At 43.1% G+C, this 23,726-nt stretch overlaps 1 protein-coding gene across 1 annotated transcript in view; it reads right to left on the bottom strand.

The window, feature by feature from the left end:
• The window catches only part of SIRAL2 (SIR2 antiphage like 2), an 822,333-nt gene that overhangs the window by 157,973 nt on the left and 640,634 nt on the right, over positions 1-23,726 (bottom strand). The window contains exons 9-11 of the mRNA XM_085615425.1: positions 12,068-12,130; positions 11,123-11,125; positions 3,246-3,323 (exon numbers count right to left, since the gene is read on the bottom strand). Of these exons, the coding sequence (XP_085471551.1) occupies positions 3,246-3,323; positions 11,123-11,125; positions 12,068-12,130 (144 nt within the window). The remainder of the gene's footprint in view (positions 1-3,245; positions 3,324-11,122; positions 11,126-12,067; positions 12,131-23,726) is intronic.

Below are 23,726 nucleotides of genomic sequence, written 5' to 3'. Positions count from 1 at the left end.
GAGTGGCGCCCTATTCTCCACCTGAGGGCTCTGAACAAGTTTCTAAAGGATCAGACTTTCCGCATGCTTACACTGAGGGAAATTCTTCAACTCCTCTCTCAAGACGACTTCATGTCGACAATCGATCTTCAGGATGCCTATTTCCATGTGCCGATTCTACCACGCCACAGGAAATACCTGCGCTTCTGTGTAGGTCAGAGAGACTTTCAATTCAGAGTCCTGCCCTTTGGGCTCCGCTCCGCTCCCAGGGTCTTTACGAAGGTCCTCGCCCCGGTGGTGGCCTATCTACGATTGCGAGGCATTCAAATCTTCCCATATTTGGAGGATTGTCTCATCAAGTCTCAGTCTTACCATCAGGCATCCTTAGACACTCAGTTTTGTCGGACTCTGTTCCACTCTCTGGGTCTGTCGGTCAACATACAGAAATCTCAGTTCACGCCAGCTCTTCTCAGAACTTTCCTAGGCACTACTCTCAATACCTCTATGGCCATGGCTTTTGTTTCCAACGACCGGCAGAAACGGATCCTGCAGCTCGCAGCTCACATCAGATCAAAACAGTCCGTTTCAGTCCGCATCTTGAAGTCCTTTCTGGGGATGGCGTCCTCCTGCATTTCTTTGATCCGAAGAGTTGTCCAATTCAGGAGGAACTGGACAAGCAGTGGCGTCAAGTCTCTGGTTCATTCAGCGCCCGGATCTTCGTAACCGCTCGCATGGCACAAGCTGTGCACTGGTGGACGCAACCTCGCAACATTGCAGCAGGCACTTCTTTCTTGGCAAGGGCTCCAGAACTCGTCCTTACCACAGATGCCTCCCTGGAAGGGTGGGGCGGTCACCCTCACGGATTGTCCATCAAAGGCAAATGGAACCTGTCCCAACGTTCTTGGCACATCAACAGGCTAGAACTGATGGCGATCTTCCTTGCACTCAAATCATTCCGACTTCTGCTTCAAGGGGAATTAGTGCTCATTCAAACGGACACCACCACCAGCATGCACTATCTAAACAAGCAGGGCGGTACCAGATCTCCGCTGCTTTCCCAGCTGGCTCAGAAGATCTGTGATTGGGCCATAGTCCATCAGATCACGCTCACAGCGGTCAACCTACCAGGTATTTCCAACATTCGGGCGGATTCTCTCAGCCGGTCCGCGTCATCGACCCACGAGTGGGAGTTGCATCAGCCGACTATGGACTTTGTCTTCAGCCTCTGGGGTCACGCGGGCCTGGATCCCTTTGCAACTCCACAGAACAGCAAATGCCAGTCTTACGCAAGTTGGCTTCCCCACAACAGGTCGTGCGGGAATGCCCTTTCGATGGACTGGTGCAAGATATTTGCCTACGCTTTTCCGCCAATCCCTCTGGTACCTCGAGTGTTGTGGAAAATGCAGAGACAACCATGTCACATTCTCCTGATTGCTCCCCGGTGGCCTCAGCAGGCATGGTTCTCGGAGTTACTGCTCCTCTCACAATGCGAGCCCATCCTTCTTCGCCCCCGGCCGGACCTTCTGACAATGAACAACGGTTGGATCTGCCATCCGAATCCCAGTTCGCTCAAATTGTCGGCCTGGAACCTGAGCACCTTGAATTTGCTCACTTGAATATTTTGGCTGCCTGCAGAGAGGTTCTTGCCAGGGCGCGGGCGCCTTCTACGGTGAAGACCTACAAACTAAAGTGGAAACGCTTCTGTCATTGGTATTCGTCTGTTAACATCCACCCAGTGCACGCATCTCCGGCACAGATTCTGCCTTTCTTTTTGCAGTTGGCACAGTCAGGACTGTCTCATTCCACTCTAAAAGTCTTTTTGGCAGCAATTTCTCGTTTTCGCCAGGACGGCTCTTCCTCGCTTATTCATCCAGAGTGATTCAGCAATTCTTTAAGGGATTGTTCCGGATGTTCCCACCCATTCGGTGTCCCCCGCCCACATGGCGTCTTAACATCGTATTGGCGCAACTTATGAAGGCTCCCTTTGAGTAAATCCATTCAGCAGATTTCAAATTCTTGACCTGGAAGGTTGCCCTCCTGCTTGCTCTGACTTCTTCTCGTCGAGTAAGTGAAATTCACGCCTTCACAATCCAGCCTCCTTTTCTCCAATTTAAATCGGACTGTGTTATCCTTCGAACTAACCCAGCCTTCATGCCCAAGGTGCCGTCTGACTTTCATCTTAATGAACCTGTGATTTTAAAAACCTTTTTTCCTCATCCGCAATCTCCAGCGGAACAAAGTCTGCATTCTTTGGACTTAAAGAGGTGCCTCAAGTTTTATATCAGCAGGATGGCACCCTTTCGCAAATCTGATCAACTGTTCGTTGCCTATGGGCGAACCTGTAAGGAACATTCTGTTACCAAACCAACAATTCCACGTTGGATTTCTTCAGCGATATCTTTCTGCAGAAGGCTGGCAAGCCTCTTCCTTCCAGAGTGAGGGCACATTCTACAAGGGCGATGTCCTCCTCCACTGCCTTATTCGCTGGTGTGTCCATTCATCAGATCTGCCGGGCAGCTACGTGGTCCAGCAGGCACACTTTCACGAGGCACTACTGCCTGGATGCGATCAACGAAGCCGATACAGCAGTGGGCCAAGCAGTTCTTCGCAATCTCTTCAAATAAGGTGAGCCTCTGTTGCTTCCCTCCTCCTTGGGTTGTTATCAGTTTTCTGATTCTATCATGCAATGTCATTGTATTTCATGCAACTTTGATACTGCCTTTTCAGGCTGCAGAGTACTGCTCACTAGTCTATTCAAGCATGTGAATCTACGAAAGACACGCCAATACTGGAGAAGAACAAATGTTACTTACCTGTAAACTGTGGTTCTCCAGTATTGGTGTCTTTCATAGATTCACATGCGACCCACCCTCCTCCCCTCAGAGGCTCTCTTCTCCTCATTAGACTCTTTTGTCACTCTTGTGCTACGAAAATCTGAGGGCCTGAGCCTCTGAGGAGAAGGTTCTAGAGGGTGCTTGCGCCTGATTGGCTGCAGTTTGGACTATAAAAACGACATGGATATGTCAGTAAAGTGATTCCTTTTTCAATGCTTCCTATGTGTCAATGTTATCCTATGGTATTTTTGACTTGGTATGTTATTTTAAACTATATAATGTTTATTTATATATGTATTTTATTCTTATATATATGTACCGTGGGACTCCCACTTCGACGACGGGGAATATTCAAGCATGTGAATCTATGAAAGACACCAATACTGGAGAACCACAGTTTACAGGTAAGTAACATTTGTTCTTGTCTCTCACCTGTGCGCGGGTGTGGAGTGACCTCCTGATGATATGTTTGGCTGGTGCAGTAAGTCGGGGTTGCTGGAGGTGACAGTGCTAAAAGAAAGAAGAAAAGAATATAAGATAGTATCCGCTCTGGATTTTTCTATGTCTTCTTGTACTTCTCATTCAAAGCACCAGTGCTCTGTGGACCAAAGGATGCAGGCCTGCAGCAAGCAAGAGCACCAACCTATGAGGGTAGATGATTCCCACCTGCAGGCAGGACGTATAAGCTACAGATCATGGTGGCAGCAGGAAGCAAGAGCAGCGCTTCATACAGGTACGAAGTGTGGAACAGAAACCTGCAATTCACTCCACTCTGAAGGAGTCTGATATGTTCCCAGCTGCTGATGGTCTCCGAGGAAGGGCTGTGACCTAACCATTTAGTAAGCTGGTACTGTCATTATTTTCATGCACTTGGGACAGTCCTTCCTGCCACCCGTGTGCAGTGACAGCACAATTCATACTCCCATCATGCGTGTGAGGGGCGGTTCTGGAAGTGCTGCCCTGACACCTGTGTCCAACGTGCCCACAGGCATATAAAAATCTTCAGCCAGAGATGGCAGGTATGCCTATTACCTGATACTTTGCCACTGATGTTCCAGAAGACCTTACCACTGGTGTCTGGGAACGGAATGGGGGATGTGTTTTTGTTGGGTTTTCCCTTGACATTAATTGGGACAGAAGAGAATGTGACAGGGAATCTTATGGTGTTATTGGGGTATAAATGAAGGGTTAATGTGCCTCTGGTAGAGATTTACACTTATCCTCTAGCTGTCTGGTTGCAATCAAATTCATGTAGTCTAGAGAGATTAAAAGAGCTACTTCACAAATGTGTGTGTAATCTGTCAGTCACAGTTTCAAACCCCAGTATTTATAGCTCAGGGATTAATGAACTTACTGAAGAGATCTTGGAGGTCACCAGCTCCAACCTAGCACTCAAAATAAAATAGTTCATGAGCTTAAGGCCTCACCAAGTGGGGTTTGGCTGCATGGGATGGTGGGTGCTGGGCCTGGCCGCAATGTTTGCCTTCTAATGTAATTCAATACAGCAATAAGGATTTCTAGTTTCATAATGATCTCCCCTTCAGTTAGAGCCTTTGCAAAATTGCCATGCCTAAAAGCCTACAGATGCTCTGTTTTGTATCACAGATTTCTGTTGTTGGTAGACGACCTGTGCTTTCTATACTGATGTCAATGATAATGCCAATGGTGAGGGGATATGTTATGTCATCAGAAATTTCACAGGTGATGTCATTTGTGATATCATGTGTGAGATCATGAGCAGTGCATTGGGGATGAAGTAAGGTTTCCACAGCTAACCAGAACTAGTTAATGTTTGTGGGTTGGTTTTAGGTTGTGTTTGTTAACCTAAGTGAAGTATATACATACATAATAAATATGATACCTAACGAGTAACCAGTGTCCTGAGATGACACTACAGGACCATATCACATTGCGCATTATGTATATTTTATATTACATGTTTGATTTAGCTTGAACAAACTTTCCCACATAATTGTGGATTTAAAGCATTTGCCACATAATATTCCACATAATTTGCAGATTTCACAAAACATGTTTTAGCTCACATGGATGAAAATAATACTGCTAGAGAATGTGCTGCATACTTTGAATTTTTTGCTGCACAATTTAGGCAACATTGATGCATAATCCTAGTCACCCTGACCATGTTAAAGCTCTGCAGATGTATTCGGGGGCTGTCACTGTTATTATAAGGGAGGCAGACAAGGGAGGCAACATTGTTGTGATGACAAGAGAGTATTATGACAATGAGATTATGAGTCAACTCAGGAATGTATTGTGGTACAAGAAACTGTCTAATAACCCTGTGTTTGAAATTAAGAGATTGATCAATGATCAAATTAATAAGTGGAATACGGAGGGTTTGCTTAATGATGATGAGTACCGGTATCTTTTAATAGATACACCAAAATACCCTTGTCTTTATACTGTACCAAAAATTCACAAGAATGCCGTTACCCCTCATGGGAGGCCAATAGTATCTGGAATTGGAGGACCAACGGAACGAATTTCAGAATTTGTAGACACCTTCCTTCGACCGTTTGTAGATAATTTACCTTCTACAATTAGAGATACAAAACATATTCTTAACACTATCACTGATATTGTTTGGGATGAATCATTGATACTTGTTACTCTAGATGTGGTGTCCCTGTACACTAATATTCTACATGAACAGGGGTTGTCAGCACTACGCCACTTCCTTTACAAAAGACCAGTGGAATTTCTGGAACACTCAGAAATGATTATAACCATGTCACGAATGAATCTTGAACATAATGTATTTCTATATGAAGGTGAATGGTACCAACAGATATGTGGTACCGCGATGGGGTCCAGATTTGCGCCGTCTTTCGCCTGTCTCTTTATGGGATGGTTTGAGGCGGCGCATATCTGGGGCCCACCTGGGGCGGTCTGGCATAATCACATTATGTTTTTTGGGCGGTATATTGACGACTGCCTTTTGATTTGGACAGGTAATTTGGAAGAATTACATAACTTTTTTGAACACCTTAACAACAACCTGTTCAATATGAAGTTCACTATGACACATAATACTGATCAAATTGTCTTCTTGGACGTTGAATTGTTTATAGAAAACAATAAAATTAATAGCAGAATGTACAGAAAAGAAACAGCCTGTAATTCTATACTACATGCGGCGAGTGCTCACCCCAAAACTCAGATTAATTCTATCGCATTTGGGGAATTTCATAGAGCACACAGGAACTGTAGCAATGACTCTGATTTTAATAGATGTGCCCTAGATATGGAAAAGAGATTTATTGAACGTGGTTATGATGCTCAGGTCATTACACAAGCTAAAAGAAGGGCTTGTGCCCTTATAAGAAACGACACACTGATACCAAATCCCTCCAAGACCTTGAGAACGCGAGAGTCAGTGAGAATGATTACTAATTATCACCCATGGTCACATAAAATATATAATATTCTCAAATCTCATTGGAAACTTCTTACAACAGACATTGATTTGAATAAATATCTAACCAAACATCCCAGCATAACATACCGTAAGGGAATTACTATTCGTAATATGGTTAGCCCAAGTTACCCCAAGAGTAATAAGGATAACCTAACCTGGTTGCATAAGAAAAATCTGGGCTTCCATAAATGTGGAGATTGCAGTATCTGTAAATATGCCCTGACGGGCATTAGAGAGTTTCAATACAATGGTTCCAAGAAATTTTTTATCAATCAGTATATTAATTGTAACACTAAATATGTGATATATGTAATAATTTGCAAATGCACTATGATATATGTGGGTAGCACTATCAGGAACCTCAAGGTACGAATTCCGGAACATTTCAGAGCGCTAAAAAACATGGATGACAGATATCCAATTGTACATCATGCCTTGGAGTGTCCGGAACAAAAGAAACATTTGTCGTTTAAATTTCATGCTATCGGGACAGTGCCAGTAGATGTAAGGGACGGCAATCGAGAACTAAGATTGCGCCAGATGGAGGCACGTTGGATCCTGAAATTGCAAGCAGTAGATAAGGGAATTAATATTGATAATGAACTGCATATTTCCTGGGCTTATGATCTTGTTGTGAACTTAGTCTCTTCTCCCTGTTATCAATATGATGTCAACCCGGTTACCAACTGTAATGTGTTATATACTATATTCTAGAACCTAATGTTTAAACATTATAACCATATTAGAATATTGTAACAGTAAGTACATATGGTGACTCCTCCAATGGTTCATATAGTATGAACAATATTGGTTTCACATTATGACTAGATGTATGTTTTAATGAGCCTTTTCTTGCTTACTTTTACCTCACTGTGTCTTCCCTTTTCCTTCTCTTTAGGGTTTTTCCTCAACTAACCCTTAACCTAATTTTTTTCATTATTTTGTAATCTCTATTTACTCACAATTAATAATTCCTTTACATTTTTAATAATGAACTCATATTTATGTTTATCACTTTATTTCATTAACTCTCAAGTATGATTACAAGATAACGCTAATAATTTAAGTACAAGGTGGCGTTAATTTAGATTTCTCTACAGTAAGCCTTTTTCGCTGATTTTACTACAGATACGTAAGTACATTCTCCTCGTGGTGTTATATTTAGCCATTCCAATATGGCGCCTATTCTCGGTAAGGTGCCTTTACACCGGCACGTTCTTCTTTTTCCATTGTCTATTTCCATACTTCCGTGATACTATTTAAGCCCGTCACAATATGGCGCGCGGGCTAGACGCCGATTTTCGAACGAGGGATCCAGATTGCGGATTTCTGCTAGTCAGTTCAAGGTAAATGAGGGTACTACGTTGCGTATGTTTTGGACTAATTTATGAGGACTCTTGTCTCGTTAGGCATACTAGCAGTACCAGCCGTTACTCGTGAATGTTGGGTCTGTTTATTTATTGGTTTTCGTTAACCTTAGAACTTTACTTATCCTTTAGTAACGAATATTATGAGCACAATACATGTTTATCTGATATGTAATTGGAGCCGTGATATTCCTTTTGGCTCTTCTTTTGTTATTATGAATACAATCTACACGGAGATGTACACCTTTATTCCGCTTATCCTGCTAGGAGTTTCTCTTACTCCTAGACAGTTTGTTTTGATACATAAATATAATAACCTATGCATATCACTAGGGGCAGCTTTTCTGACTAATTTGGGACCTTTTCTTTTATTATACCCGTTAGGACAATAAGGCTACGATTTTGCTGTAATATAAGAAGCATTTACTTTGGAATCTAAAGATGACGCTTTGAAGCTACCGATCTACTTATCTATTAAGGTACATGCGTTCCTTTAACCTTTAGTTTGAACTGATTAAACAATTTAGATTTGTCCGTGTAATAAGTGTCACCTTATATAACTATGGGATTAGATTACGTAGATGTTGAGTCGCTTGTTTGATACGTTTGTTAGGATATATTTATGTGAGTCTTTGTATCTTCTGACTTTTCAGAGATAGAAGACTGTCCTTTTCCACTTTTCTGATACTGGTTTGTTTGAGTGGGTAAGTGTAGTACACAAGTGCACTTTACTCTCCCAGTACTGATGCATGATTATTATTTATAACTAATGCCGGCTAATCTTAGTCAGTAACCTTGCCGTCTTCTTCCTTTTCTTTTTCACTTTTTTCTTTGAATCCTTAACTTTAGGGATTAGTATGGCATTTCCCATGGGTATTCATGGTACTGTAGTTTACCTACCCTTTTCTTTTTACTTACTTGCACCTAATTCGGGTGATTGGTGATATGCTCCTTTTTGCTACTCATAATTACTTCATAAAAAATTAATGTCGTTGACGACTCTCTTTACCTGGGGTGTACGACACACATGTACGGTTATTTTCCTCTTTTGATCCTCCTTGTCTACACATGTGGTGAAGGAACAAGATATGTTTTTATTTACTACCACATGTGTATTACTTTGTATTATGTAAATAAATGTAGCCTATCCTTTGTTTCTAGCCCTGATGAAGTCCTGGGTTGAAAGCCTTTAGGACGAAACAAGTGTTGGCTTTGGCTTTGTTTGAAGGCACAAGCGTGAACCATATGTACATACGATTGGAATAAAGAAGAAGAAACGATTACTCTTTGGACATTTGTTTGTTACTAGATCTTCGATACATGAGCTACGTTGCTCGGTTTGCCTCTTCCTTATGAACTGTTAAGTGGGCTTGCCCATAATTTACGACATGGGGTGGTCATCGTAAGGTTGACCTTGAAGCAGCAGCTCTATTAAGATAATTCATTCTTTGAACATTGTCACTTCTCTGCGCAAAGTTTTCCCAACCACCTTTTCTTGTTTTTTTTTATATTTCACAGGTAACTGTGAAATATTTTCTATATTTCATTGTTCCTTTTGAAATATGGGTTTGTATACCACTGAATTGTTTGAAATAAGAGCGACCTTTCGTAGGATCTGTGGTCCTAGATCTGGGTTTGTGGATGCCGAGGAATGTCCACCACGGCTCCATGAAGTTTGCAGCCCTTGGCCAAAATGTTTATCGTGAAATAACTAAGCCATGGTTTAACCCGCACAAGGGACCGCAACGCAGCCCAACGGTCCACATCCTGAGTCAAAAGAAGTTTTTTTTTTAAACAAATTTTTATTGTGTCATTTTAGCCATCGCCATGCAGAGCCCTGTAACCCAGAGACGTCTGCCATATCCTTCATACATGTACATACAGGCTATAGACAATTGTATTAATCTAAAGAAACCCCCACAACCCCCCTTCCCAACTCCCCCCCTCCCCCCCCAACAACCAGTGATCGCACTTCCTCCAACTAGTCGCACCTTCCCCCTACTGTCCATCCCGTTCTCCCCACGCATCATGCACGCCCCCGCGTTGCCCCCCCATGGCCACCAACGTCTATGTACAGCTGCCCCTATGAATCGATCTCCCTCTCCACGGGGGGTTCCAGCCCAATTCCACGATAGTCTGCCCATCGTTTCCAGATCTTATAGTGCTTGCGTGGGCACCCCCTGGCCTCGAAAACAGGCTGCTCCAGCCCCATACAGAAGTCCAGACCGTTCTTCCATCTCGTCAGGGAAGGGGCTCGTGCCGCCTTCCACTCCCTTGCAATATCTCGCTTGGCCAGTGTAAGTCCCAGCAACATAAGATGGCGTTTGTATATGTTACCCCCAATATCCTCCATAACATGAAGTAGAGCCAGCCGCGGCGAGTGGGGGAGGTCCCACCCCAACACTTCCGAGAGGCACGCCAACACTCCCCTCCAGAACTTGTCTAGGGATACGCACTGCCATAAAAGAAGTTGTTTTTTAACCTTTTTTTTCCTTCGATGGGGGGGGGGGCCTTAGGAACTAAGGGAATTAAACAGCTTGTCATTTACTATATTTCAAACATGTTTGATACTGAGTATGCAGTGACCAGGCCACAATAAGGCCTTATCAGCTACCCTGGTTTCTGTTTGGTACAGTCTTGAGACAGCAAGCTTCCAATACATTTGAGTAGTACAAGTGCTTTATTCTTTTTCTCAGTGAATCAGGCACTTGTACCCTAATTATGAGTATTATAAAATTTGGTGTGGTGATTCCAGGAGGCTGGAATCTATGATTCTGTCCCCTCCCCCACAATCCCCCCCCCGCAGCCCCCTGATTCTCCTGCCCCATAATTTGGTGATCATACGTTTTCCCCTTGGAATAGGGAATATATGCTCGGACCCAGTAAAAGTGAGACCTTCTTCAAGCAATTTTCCCCAAATATGGGGAAAAGCCGCTGACATTTTCCACCTGCTCTGAGCAGGCAGAAAGTGCCTGCAGGAAGATGGTCAGGGAAGTAGCGGTGCAGGGATGGATTCTGCCTGCCCAGGGAGGGCATTATCTGCTCTGACTGTACCGTTGCCGGGGTCTGATGGGGGACCGGGCTGTTATGCTGCCCACATCCCATGCCCTAGCAGCAGTACAGACAGACCTGGAGTCTCTGGGTCAGGAATGATCAGGTCCAGAGTTTGCAGACCTGATCATTCCAGCCTGGATAGAGTTGGAATTGAGGGATGCAGAATTTCCTCCAGAACTATTGCTCCAGGTTACATACAGTAACATGTAATGAGGGCCTAAGTGGAGTGATCTTTCTGCTTTGAATTGGAAGAATGACCTTGGCTGTTTTCAATACCTATCCCGAAGATGATAAACGTGCCACACTGGGAGTAAGCAGTGACTGGTGGCTCTTGATCCAATAACGATATCTGGGCTAGTACTGCTTGTGTTGTCAGTTTTATGAGGACCCATTTAGTTAAAAATCCAAACTGGATCTCACACTCAGATGGTCATTTAGATGTACACGTGCTGTTGCCATTTGTAATAGTGGTAGCGCTTGCTCCCATTTGGTAATTAAGTGCAAATTGCACTCAAAGTCTGTTTTTTTGCAAAACCAGCTCTTGAAGGAGTAATAATGTGGGTAAAACATATGCAAAATCTCTTTGCTTATGTTATTCCCAGTTACTTACCACCAAGGCCATAGTCAGGTGGAACAAATACATCAATACCCGGCACCAATATTATTTCCAACCTCCATTACGTCATGGTATCGAAATGACCCATGTAGGGTAGATGGACGTCTTTGAGGAATCTTGTCATATCTTCTCAGACCAGTAAACCCTATCTTTACTAGGTGCTCCTTGTGAAACACTTTATGAGACTTCACTTCCACAAAATAAGTAACTTTTCTTACAATTGTTACCCGATTTTCACTTGGAGAACGAAGGAGAAAAGTGTACTATATGAAAATCCTCACTCACCTGGCTAAATGGACCTACCTGGGGCAGCATGGTGTGTCACTAGGGCTTGTGATTTGGCCAGATTACATGCATATGAAGTCTCCGTGTTTTAGGGACTACTTCAGCTGCCCCCCTCTAAGGTAAGAGCATGTTTAATCAAATGAAGCAAGGCTTGGAGGATACGAAAAGGGAAGTAAGTCAAATAAACTGAGAATAATTGTCTCAGAACACCCCTTGGCTCCCAAGGCTTATAACAGTCCTAATAATTTGAATAGAATTAATAATGGGCAATGGAGGGGAGGGTTACCTATGTTGTCCTACTTCATCAAAGGGCTGGGAGATGTTGTAAGAATGAGCAAGGTCCAGAAAAGTATATTAGGTAAAATACACCTGCATCTAAGAAAGTTATTCATCAAGGCAAGGATATCTCTTGCTACCCAAGCAGACGTGTTAAAAAGGGATGCTGACTGTAGACCACTGCTCTGTTTCTAATTAAAAGGAATACATTTACCATCATCAACCTGGGAGCATTTCTTTGACGCGTCTTTCGTGATCTTTCGTTTACAGTCTGGTCCTGAAAAGTAGAGAAAAAATGTAATAAATCTGTATACATTCTGTAAAACTCATTTTCAGTCAAAACAATCTAATGGTCAAACTGGGCATAGGTAATAAAGCGTGAGCATTGGGTTATTAGATATTTATTACATATTTAACATAAAAGTCATGATAAATATTTACCGAGGAGACTTCCAAAGTTTCTTGTAACTGTATATTCAAAGCTCAGAACAACACTGCAACTGCCCTTGTCACGTTACACAAACTTTAAACATTGAAAAGCCAGACCATGCCAGAGTCCCTGATATTAGAGAGATTCCAACACCTCACAAGCAACCAAAAATGGGCCAGTTGATAGTTTCACTCGGGGACCCGTTACAAATCTCACCATGGAGTTTCTGCCCTCTTAGAAACTATTAACAATGACTTAACTTGTCTTTTGGTATCAACTTTATCCACATCTTTGCTCTAGTGAAACCTAGAGCTTGCAGCTCTAAAAAAATCAAATCCCATTACTTATACATCAGCTTAAGCAGGAGACAGGTGAGAAAAGTCAAGAAAAAATAGCATTTTATGAGGCAATCGTCTTAACAACCTTCAACCACCAAAATCATGAAATATTAATACTTCAATAACCAGGTATTAGTACTGCTAAAGATTCAAAACCTTTTAGCATCACTGCTGACGCCAAACGAGCAGAGTGGATCAAAGAGTGTGGTCCCACAGCAGGTGGAGCCGTCCTCAAAATATGGGTCACTTTTATGAGCCACAGGTCCTGCCCAACTAAATTGAGCACGTGTTTTTCGACTGTTGACAAAACCGAAATCTGATCCAAAATATTTTTAGAATTGGTCTATATAAAGTTACCTTTCCAGGGCACACACTAGAGGTGGTGGAGTTGCAGAGTATATTGTGTACTACAATGTCTTATGCAACTAACTTTCATCAATTATCTATGAAACAGGCTTTTGGCCAAGATACTGTGCAGAAACCCATCCACAAATAGGGCTGTGCTCCTCCTAGTTTTGAACGTTTTGTCACATGCATTTGACAGTGTTGATCACAGCACCCTTCTTCACTATCAGAGCAGACATTTTCTTAGAGAGCCCATACACTACCTTCTTTTTTTTTTTTTAACTGTTTTTTTTTATAAAAAGTGCTTTGGTTCAATTACAATACGGTCATGGTGATATGTCCATAGCAGAAAACAGTGATTTAGCAACAGTTAAATACATACAGTGTACAAGAGGTTACCCTCGTTCCCCCTCCCCCCCCCCCGGGGAGCCTCGGTTGTATCTACAGTTCTCAATGGAAAAATTTTACCACATAACAACTTTGAAGGCTCATTGGGGTCTAGCCCTATTCCACATCCATGCTGCCTATGGAGGGGGTCCATCGTCCATCATGAGGCGGGCCATAAGTTCTTGTTGTTCACGCCTCATTACCACTGTTGGGGAGTTGCATGTGTCCCCCTTGTATTTATTCCACTTTCCCCACTTGTGGTCCCATTTCTTGGGACATCCCCGTCCCTTAAAAACGGTTTTCTCAGCGTTCATTGCCTCGTCCATGTCCTTTGCCCAATCTGTTACCCTCGGGTTTGAGTCCTGCCCCCACTTCTGTGCAATGTTACGCTTGGCAATCATCCACCCCATTCCTGCCCAAGCCTGCTCCATTTGAGAAAGGTCAGTGGGTTCCCATACGTTGAGGAGACATAGCTTGGGCGAGGGACTCAAAGGTTTGTTACAGGACCTAGACAATTGGCGTGTCACCCCTACCCAATAATGTTGTATATGCGGACACTCCCATAACATGTGGATGAAAGTTCCGACTTGGTTGCAATGTCGAAGACAGAGCGGATCTGGTCGTCTCTTTAGTCGGAACAATAACTTGGCATCAAAATATACGCAATGTAGCACCTTGAGTTGTATTAGGCGGAGACGCATAGGAATTGCTACCTCCCTGGGAGGGGCAAGAGCGTCTCTCCCGTCTTCCTCTTCGATATCCCTCAGATCGGATTCCCATTTAGTACGGAGGTTTTGTAAGGGGTTAGCGCGGTTGTTTACCAATTTTTTGTACGTTAGGGAAATAGCTTTGTGCTCCATTGGGTCTAATATTACTAGATCCTCCAGTGGGGAGGAATCAGGGAGAGTTGTCTCCCCTGTCCAGGCTGTGGAGATGGCGTGTCTGATTTGGAGATATCTAAACGTCTCCGTGGGCACTAATTTATATTTGTTCTGGAGGTTGGAGAATGTGGCCAGTTTACCCTTCACCCACATCATATACTACCTTCTTGATAATCTTTTCTGTCTGAATCATTCAATCTCCATAGTACAGGAGTTGCCTCCTGTAACAAGTGCTAACTCACCACTACCATCCTTCAACCTTTCCCGGATGCTGTTAGGAGACATAGGAAACGCAAACAACCTCGCATTGTTGAGGAAAAGAAATACGTGCTGTACAGTACGAACTGCCGCTCACTATCCAAGCACAGATTGGACATCTTCAACCTCCTATTGGAGGCAAATCCTAGTGTCCTCTTTTTGACGGAGACGTGGTTGCACGAGAGTGCGGGCCCCGACGTTGCTACTGCCCTCCCCGCAAATTATGCTATCACTAGGATTGACCGACATAACCAGTCAGGAGGTGGAATAGCTATCATTTTCGATAGAGACTTGAAGTGTACTTTGGAACAAATTACCATCCCTGACTGTGAAGCCGGTTTTTTCAAAATCTCCCTGAACCCGAACTTCACGATGTCCGGCATATTGTTATACTGGCCCCCCGGAAACTCATCCAAATGGGCACCCAATTTAGCTAACTATATTACTCCTTACCATATTGCATCTAAAAAAATTTCACTCATTGGAGATTTAAATTTACATTTGGAGGATCCTTCCATTCCCGTTTGCGCTAACTTGCTTGACGATCTGAAGGCCCTTAATTTGACCTTAATTAATACTGGACCGACTCATAATAAAGGCCACCTGCTTGACCCCATTTTTTCTAACATTACCGAGCTCAAATGGCACAATACTTCTCCTATCTGTTGGTCTGATCATTATTTAATAAAATTGAGTATAAATCTTCTACCTACCACCTCCACGAAACCCGACGTTTCTGTTATGTCGAGGAAAAACTGGAAGTTACTTGACATGACCAAATTAAACGCGGCACTTCATGAAAATCCTCCTAGGAAGGTCCATAACATGGACAGCCTGGCGGAAGCCACTCACAAATGGCTCAGCGATGCCGCTGACCACTGTTTACCTACCACTTCTATCAAAGGAAATAGACATCGTCACCCTGCCCCATGGTTTAACGATCTTCTAAAAATTGAAAAATCAAGATGCAAGGCACTGGAGCGCAAATGGCATAAAGACTACGCACCTGACGCTAAAAACATTTATCATTAGGCCAGGAATTTATATCACACTGCCTGTGCAAAAACACGCGCATCCTTTGTTTCCCATTCTATCACGGAAGCAACAAACAAGTCGAAAACTTTGTTTAACCTAGTCAAGGATCTAGCTGGCGCCCACACCACAGCCCTGGCGCCCCCACTAAATTCGCAACAATGCCAAGATCTTGCATGTTTCTTTTCTGAGAAAATCGAGAAAATCATCAGGGACATAAACACCAACAAGAACACATCACCCCCTTATTTCGACTTGGAACATGCCTCCTTCGGTGAAAATACCTTGGAAGCCTGGCCCCTCATTACGTTAGAAATAATGAAAACCATACTAAAAAACACTAAGTCCGGTTCTCCCAGGGATCCCATCCCGATTAAAATTATTAAACAACTTGACGACCAAGCCCTGGGAGTTATCGTTGATACGCTTAACGCTTCATTTGAACTCTCCTCAGTCCCGACCCTCTGGAAACACGCTATTGTTACGCCATTGTTAAAAAAGCCTACAGCTAATCCGGAATGTTTGGCAAACTATAGATCCATATCCTTGCTCCCTGCCTTTTCCAAGTGCTTGGAGAGACATGTCCACACGGCTTTATCCACCTTTGTCGAAAATAACTCACTTTTGCACCCCTCACAATCTGGCTTCCGAGTTGGTTTCTCGACTGAAACCACTCTTCTTGGAGTCACGGAACACATCCGCAATCTCCTTGATAAAAGTCAGACGGTCGCGCTCGTACTCCTAGACCTGAGTGCGGCCTTTGACACCATATCCCATGAAATTCTCATTAAGGCATTGTATAGGAATGGTGTCCGGGGTAAAGCGCTTGATTGGATTCGTTCCTTTCTGGCAGATCGGACTTTCCAAATAACATCTTCTATGGCCTGCTCTGACTTTTTCAATGCCCCCCACGGCGTGCCACAGGGATCTATACTGAGTCCTCTATTTTTCAATATCTATCTCAGACCCCTAGCTGATTTAGCCGAAGAATCCGGACTCTCCCTTATGACTTACGCCGATGACTCCCAAAATATTTTCTCCCTATCCGACCCAGGTCCGTCTTCTCCATCTCCCCTCAAACTCGGGCTTCAAAACATCCTTAATTGGATGACTAGAAACCAATTAAAGCTCAATGGAGACAAGACAGAGATTCTTCTCTTAGGAAAACGGCAAGAACTTTGGAATCCCTCACACTGGCCAGACCAGTTGGCCACTTTTCCTACCCCAGTGACGCAAGTTCGCAACCTGGGTTTCATCTTGGACAGTGCCCTTTCCATGAGTAAACAGGCCAATAAATTCGTTGGTCTATGCCTCACCATCATCAAATGGTTGAGGAAAATTATCTGGATGCTGCCCTCTTCTACTCAGAAGACTGTAGTCAATGCCCTCATAACATCCCGGCTTGACTATGGTAATATTCTGTATCTCGGGTCAAATAAAGCGGTAGTCAGTCGACTGCAACTTGTTCAGAACGCCGCAGTCCGATTACTTTGCAAAATCCCTAAAAACTCCGGGGTCTCAAGCTATCGCCGGGAACTCCACTGGCTCAGGGTTGAAAGCAGAATCCGCTTTAAAGCCCTGTCCTATATGTTCGGAATCAAGGTAGGTATGGCGCTTAAATACCTTCTGGCTTTGGCCCATCCTTACATCCCCAAGCGCAGTCTTCGTTCACAATCACATTCCAACTTCTGTGTACCAAGATTTAAATTGGCAAGAATGGGAGGAAGATCGTCGCCCTACCTTGGTCCGTCCCTCTGGAACGCACTCCCTCCTTTCATTCGAAAAGAGGAAAACTATGTCAGGTTTCAAAGAAATGTTAAGACCTGGCTATTCGAACAATAACTAGAATAGCTAGTAATCGCCCCTGACATTCTTTTGCTGTATCTCGGCTCCGGGAAACCCTTTTTGGGTAGCTGTTGCGCCTTACAAGTTCAAAAAATAAAAAATAAAAAAATAAATAAATAGCCAATGGCATGCAGCTGAATCATAGATTCCTCAAGATTCAAATAAGTCACCTACCAATTATCTTTATAAGATGTCGCCATACCCTTACTGGCAGCAGGCAATGACAATGTACAGTAGGCACTTCAGATACATTGCATTTGAGCTCATTCCTCAAGATGCTTGAAATAGGCAGAGCGCCTAGTATTAAAGGCTGGCAAGGAAAATACAATCCTTTATGCATCACCTAAGCTAGTTCATTCTGACAAACCAGTAAAACTCTCCATCACCAGGTAATTTCACATGTAGTTCCATTTAACAAACAACTCCAAAGTGGTGCTCTTCCAACTCCGTTCACTGAATAGACTAAAGCCAGCTATTCGACATAAGGATTTCCATCAATATCTTCTGCCATGTGGCTATCCCATCAAGGTAGAGGTGATACAATCATAGCAGGACTCCACAAAGGGACACTTCGTGCAGCAGCATGGCTGAGTTGTATGGGGGCAGAGGAGTTTACAGAACATACCAACCCTGAGCAAGCTACCTTGGTTGCATTTGAAGCAAGTGTAGCATTCAGGACCCCATGGTTCACTCGTAAATCTGGCCCAACCTGCCTTTCTACAAGAAAACCAACTGTTCTAACTGGATCTTACATAAAGAGGAGCTAATTTTTGTTTATTACATGAAACACCAAGAACACGAAATTCAAAAACTGCTCACCAGGCATGTTCTTGTTTGTCTCTTGGACTTAGTAATAGACTCACGGATGCCGTTAGGGTGTCCCCATCCCTCCTTACATCGAGATACACCTGGAAACCCCATTTGTTCAAGGAATACCTAGGTCATGGAAGCCTTTAGGATACCCTGAATCGTCTCCTGATGCTAAGAAAGATGATTGTTGCCCAGTGACCTGTACTATATCAAATTTGTTTTATATGTGATGTCCCAGAACTTCCCCATAGCATATGTTGAATTTGTTGACATGGCATTTGTCATTAATTAACTGATGCACTGGAACAAAGATTTTTGTGGTGTACATGGCTCCAGATTTTTTTTATTTCAATTGTGGGCTAAAAATACCTATATAAATAAATACTATCTTCTATAAAACGCAATGACTGTCTTTTTTAGACATCCTAAAGATTTGCTCAATAGGCTAGAGTTGTGATGTTTGCTTCCATGATATAATCATTCCTTCTGGCCGCCTTTAACAAAGATAGCTACAGGGGTCTCATGGCTGCACTGGACTGGTGCCAGCTGCTTCTCTTTTATGAACTGCTTTTCCACACAAATCAAAATAATTTAGACAACATTTGAGATGTGTGCTAGTTTCCACAAGGCTCTTTTTGTGTCGCCTCCCCTCTGAACCTGTGATCATCAAATCTCTGTATTTCTGCTTTATATCTGAGATTGCATTGTGGATCAACTGACTCTGGTTAATTAAACTATGCTGATACGCGTGGAGTAATCCCATCACACAAACGGTTTATGTGCAGAAATATTATTTAAAAAGTGTCCTCCAGGTCGCGGAAGTTAGCACCAGTGAAGCTTTGTTTGGGAAGTGTCAGCCCCTGCACTGCCTCTCAATTCCAGGTCAGTCAGTGGATTCCGAGACAGCAGCGGGAATAATGGGGCAGACATGCAAAAAACTGGAGATCAGGAAGGCATAGGCAAAGCCATGGCAGAATACGCAGGGGTTACATAGACCCCATGGGTGAAGAAAAGGCCAGTGAAGACCATAGAGGAGTCCCAGTGATAAGGTCATCAAGGAAGCTGAATGAAAACGCGCTGTCAACTCTAGGGCAACAACCCAACACAGAGGGTAGATGGAGGATGGAAGTCTATGGTGGGCCAAAGTAGGCTTAGGCACTGCTAAACAGGTGTGATGCACTAGGAACCTGTTGATTTGGAAGGCTGCCATTTAATGTGGAACTTACAAAAGGTCTGAATCAATATGCCAACTTCACCAATGCCACAAAGGAAACCGGATCACCCTGGCCAGTAGGTACTGTGGCACAGAAGGCTTGATTTCAGTAATATCACTGCATCTCCTTATGACACCACGCCGGGTGGTCCATGCAGGTTAATGGTGGGAACAATTGGCCCCTTATTATTCGATCAACTCCTGTCCTATTTACCCAGCCTAGGACATCCATGAGATATCTGTTGGCATCCTCTGGTCTGGTTTTGGAGAAGCTGCAGTTTAAACCTGCACCTCCATAGGTATACCACTTCTTTCACTTGACCTGGAATGCCCAGTCCAATGAAGCCATGGTGAGCAAGACTAGGCACTAGAGAACATGCATCCCTTTTCCTACTGCAAATTCCTATGTGGATTGCTTACCTATTGGGGCCCATCTACAATGCCAGCATGGGTCAGTTCTTGCGCTGTCAGCATTGCTTATTTATTTAGTCAGATTTTTACATAGTGCTTACTAGGCACTAGAGTACAAACGTTCTGCACATACAACAGCAAAACAAACTCAAAGAGAACAGAAAGAAAGAAAAAAGATCAAAAACAAGGTACGGGTAGCAAGCTGTGGGGAGAAAGATATCAGTGACCTCAAGCTCAAAAGGGTTCCAGGTGACAATAGATATGTAAACTGAGAGAGGATGTACATGTCCCAGAGAATTCTAGCTATAGTCAAACAGTGACCTGTTGTATAAAACAGCTGAAAAATGTCATTCAGACGTTAGGTGGGAATACTACTAAGAAATAGGCAGCAGAGCACAGAAGTGTGCTGCAGCCTCACTGTGATCTCCCACAGTTGTGTGGGGATATGTATATTATATTGTGTGCACTCCCTGTAGACACCCTCTGCCCAAAGAATGCCACCCTAGGATTGGGAAAACCGATAAAAATAAAAGTCAGAGGTGCACTACATTTGTAATGTCCATATAAATTAAAAGAATATGCACAAGATTGCAAAGTCCATAAGAAATCTTTACTTTATTATTGCTTCATATGTGACTAGAAAAAGCCAGCCAACGCTTTTTGTCCACTTGAAAATGGACATCTTCAGGGCACAGAGTAATTAGCAATTGTACCTGACAATCCAATTGGCAAGGTTCAAGTTTATATTTACTAGCCATCAGGGATAAGTAAAAAAGTTCCTGAAATAATCGAACTAAGAGGAGGAAAAAATCATGAGATGACCGTCATCTCGTCCATAATGTGGTTCCTTGGACCTGTATGTCCTATAGTCCAAAACAATATGAGCAAAAGGGCATATCTGCCCCACGTCCAACACTGCAATTGGTGCAGGTTGACGGAAGCCGTTCCACTCCTCCCGGTTCCTGGGACGCGTTATTTGTGGGAGGCTCCCACAAATAATGCTTCCCAGGGATTTTTTCCTCCTCTTTTCCCTCTTGGGTGAATTATTTCAGGAACTTTTATACTTATCCTTGATAGCTATTATATACAAACTTAGAACCTTACCAATTGAATTGTAGGATACAATTCCTTATTACTCTGGGTCCTGAAGAAGTCCGGGCCTGATTCACAAAAGTAATCTGAGACAAAATCCTAACTTTATGACTTTCGGTATTCACAAAAGGCCTTTAGGAGTAGTAAAGTTAGGAATCCTAACTTTAGTACTCCTAAATGCCTTTTATGAATAACGAAAGTCGTAAAGTTAGGATTTTGTCTCAGATTACTTTTGTGAATCGGGCCCTCCATTTTCATGTGAACAAAACGTGTTGGCTGGCTTTTGGTATATACATATGAAGCAATAACGAAGAGAAGATTTCTTATGGACTCTGGAATCTTGTGGATATACTTTCAATTTATTTGGACATTATAAATGTGGTGCACCTCTGACTTATGTTGATAGTTGGGAATACTGTTTGGGAAAATTTACATCAGGAGAACGTTTGTAAGCTGTGTCTTTAAAGTTGGATGTGAGGGGGAAGTGAGCTCCAAATTTTAGGCTCTCAACCTGAGAAGGATTGATTCATTATACGCATTTTCTTGAAGACAGGGCTCAAAAAGAAGAGAGTCAATGCTCCAAAGTTGACAGGTTGTATCACAAAGCTTCAGTAAGTGTGGTTAGTGTGTTTGGTCATGTGACAAATGCAGGCACTTTTGTACCAGGATCTTCCTTTGATAGGGACCCAGCCAAGAGTTGACGGGACATGGGAGATGCGGTTGAAGAGACCAGAACGTTTGGCCCAGGCAAGCAGAAGCATTCAGAGAGACTTGGATAGTGGCTAGGTGAGTTTTAGGACCGCCGGGAAGAAGGGCATTCCTGTAGTCAAGTCTAAAATCAACATGACTCCTTTAATGTTCTTCTCAGGAAGTAAGGGTTTGATATCACATAAGAGTTTTCATTTGGTGGTTGACATTTTTGACAGGAAGATTGATATGATAATTAAAGTCAAGTCTACTGCCCAGAATGAAGGTAAAAGAGTTGCCATTCGCAGCCATTGAGGGGGAGAAGTCAAGAATATTAACCAACATAGCCACTCTTGAGTGGGCAAAGAAGGAGACTGGTAAAAAGAGGGTTAAGCTTGATATGATGTGAAGTCATCCAGGACTTGATTTTGACAAGAATTATAGTTTAGTGAGATATTCAAGTCAAGTCAAGTCAAAGAATCTTTATTCGGTGATTAAAAAACACCATAAAAGCACACTCATATTTACATGTTAAAAAGTCATTAAACATTTCAGGGTTCTTTGTACAGTGAATTAACAAAACATAAATACAACAATATAGCCATATTTAACACTTAAAAGTTAAAGTAAAAACATTTCAGTCTTCTCCTCTAGTAAGCCTTAAACGAAGTGCTACCTTGATAAAGTTCATAATACTACACAGTGTTTGGGGTCCCTCAGCTTTCTGTAAGAATGCAAGTGCCTCCCTAGCGTGGACCAAATTAGCATTTTTCAAAATATTTACAAGGTATCTGCGTCTGGGCATTGAGTAAAAGGGGCAGAGTAGAACAAAATGAAGGGAGTCTTGCGGAGACCTGTTGTCGCAGCCGCAGGGCCCCTTCTGTTCTATTGATGTAGCAAACCCCGCTGGTGATGCCAACATAAATGGGAGAAGGTTCAATCTGAAACGGCACATCAGGAACCTATCCTGTGCATTGTACATGAGGAACAAGTATGGCTCCATACCTTCCACGCTCTTCACTAGGTGATGGGCCCTCACTGTCTTTTTACACCCTTCAGCCTCATCTCTGCGTAGGTTTTTCCGCTCAAGAAAAATTCTCCCTACATGCAGTTTATTCTGGGCTACAATAGTTACAGGATGAGTAAAGAGGTTCCCAAAACATAGCTCCTCCAGGGTATTCTTCACATAAAGGAGCCAGGGGATGCGCATACACTTGTCCCTTTTTAGGCAGTCCAATAAGATTTCTCTACTAAGTGTCACATCAGGATTGTACCAGATTTTTAACCAAGCGATAATAGGCCTCAATTTTATCAAATCTTCTATATATGGTCTCCCTAGCTCCCTATGGGCAATCAAACCAGCAGTACTTTGTGGTACCCTCAAGAGTGATTTCAGATATTTATTTTCTTCACGTTGGATACTAGTGGTATTGACAAAGCCCCATACTTCTGCCCCGTAAATTACCTTGGAGCATGATACTGAGCTGTACAGATTTATCACCTGTTCCGGGGACCATCTTCCTAGCCTCCTGCCATAGCTAGCAATTGCCCCGTTAGATGCAATCATTTTACCACAACGTTCCTCCACCAGGGTATCAAACCGCAGGGCACCATCGAATGTTACACCAAGGTATGGAAACGTTTTGACCTCTTCCACAATGTGGCTCCCTATTTTGTATGTAAATTTAGAGGTGGTTTTTTTCCCCGCCAGGAGCACATAGGATTTACTCAGATTTACAGAAAGGTCCAAGGCACTCATGAACCTAACAAAACCATCAATCAGGATTTGTAGGCTCCTTGGTGTCCGTGCGATCAGTACCGCGTCATCTGCATAAAGCAGAACAGGAATATGACGCGACCCAACCCTTGGGCAATCTGCCTTCAGACCCAACAGAAACTGCTCCAAATTATTAATATAAAGGGAAAACAAAAAGGGAGCAAGAATGCAGCCTTGTCGGACTCCACTCTTACAGGGAAAAGAACTAGTCAGCCCCCCCTCCCTATTAAAGCGGACTTTGGTGGTGGTGTCACTGTGCAGTTCCCTCAATATATTAATTAGACCAATCTCTATCCCCATACTAAGCATCATGCCCCACAATTTTTCCCTATTGACGTGATCGAATGCTGCTGCCAGATCCATGAAA

The sequence above is a fragment of the Triturus cristatus genome, chromosome 7 (assembly GCF_964204655.1).
Source record: "Triturus cristatus chromosome 7, aTriCri1.1, whole genome shotgun sequence".
NCBI lineage: Eukaryota > Metazoa > Chordata > Amphibia > Caudata > Salamandridae > Triturus > Triturus cristatus.
This window is presented reverse-complemented; position numbering and strand designations above follow the sequence as displayed.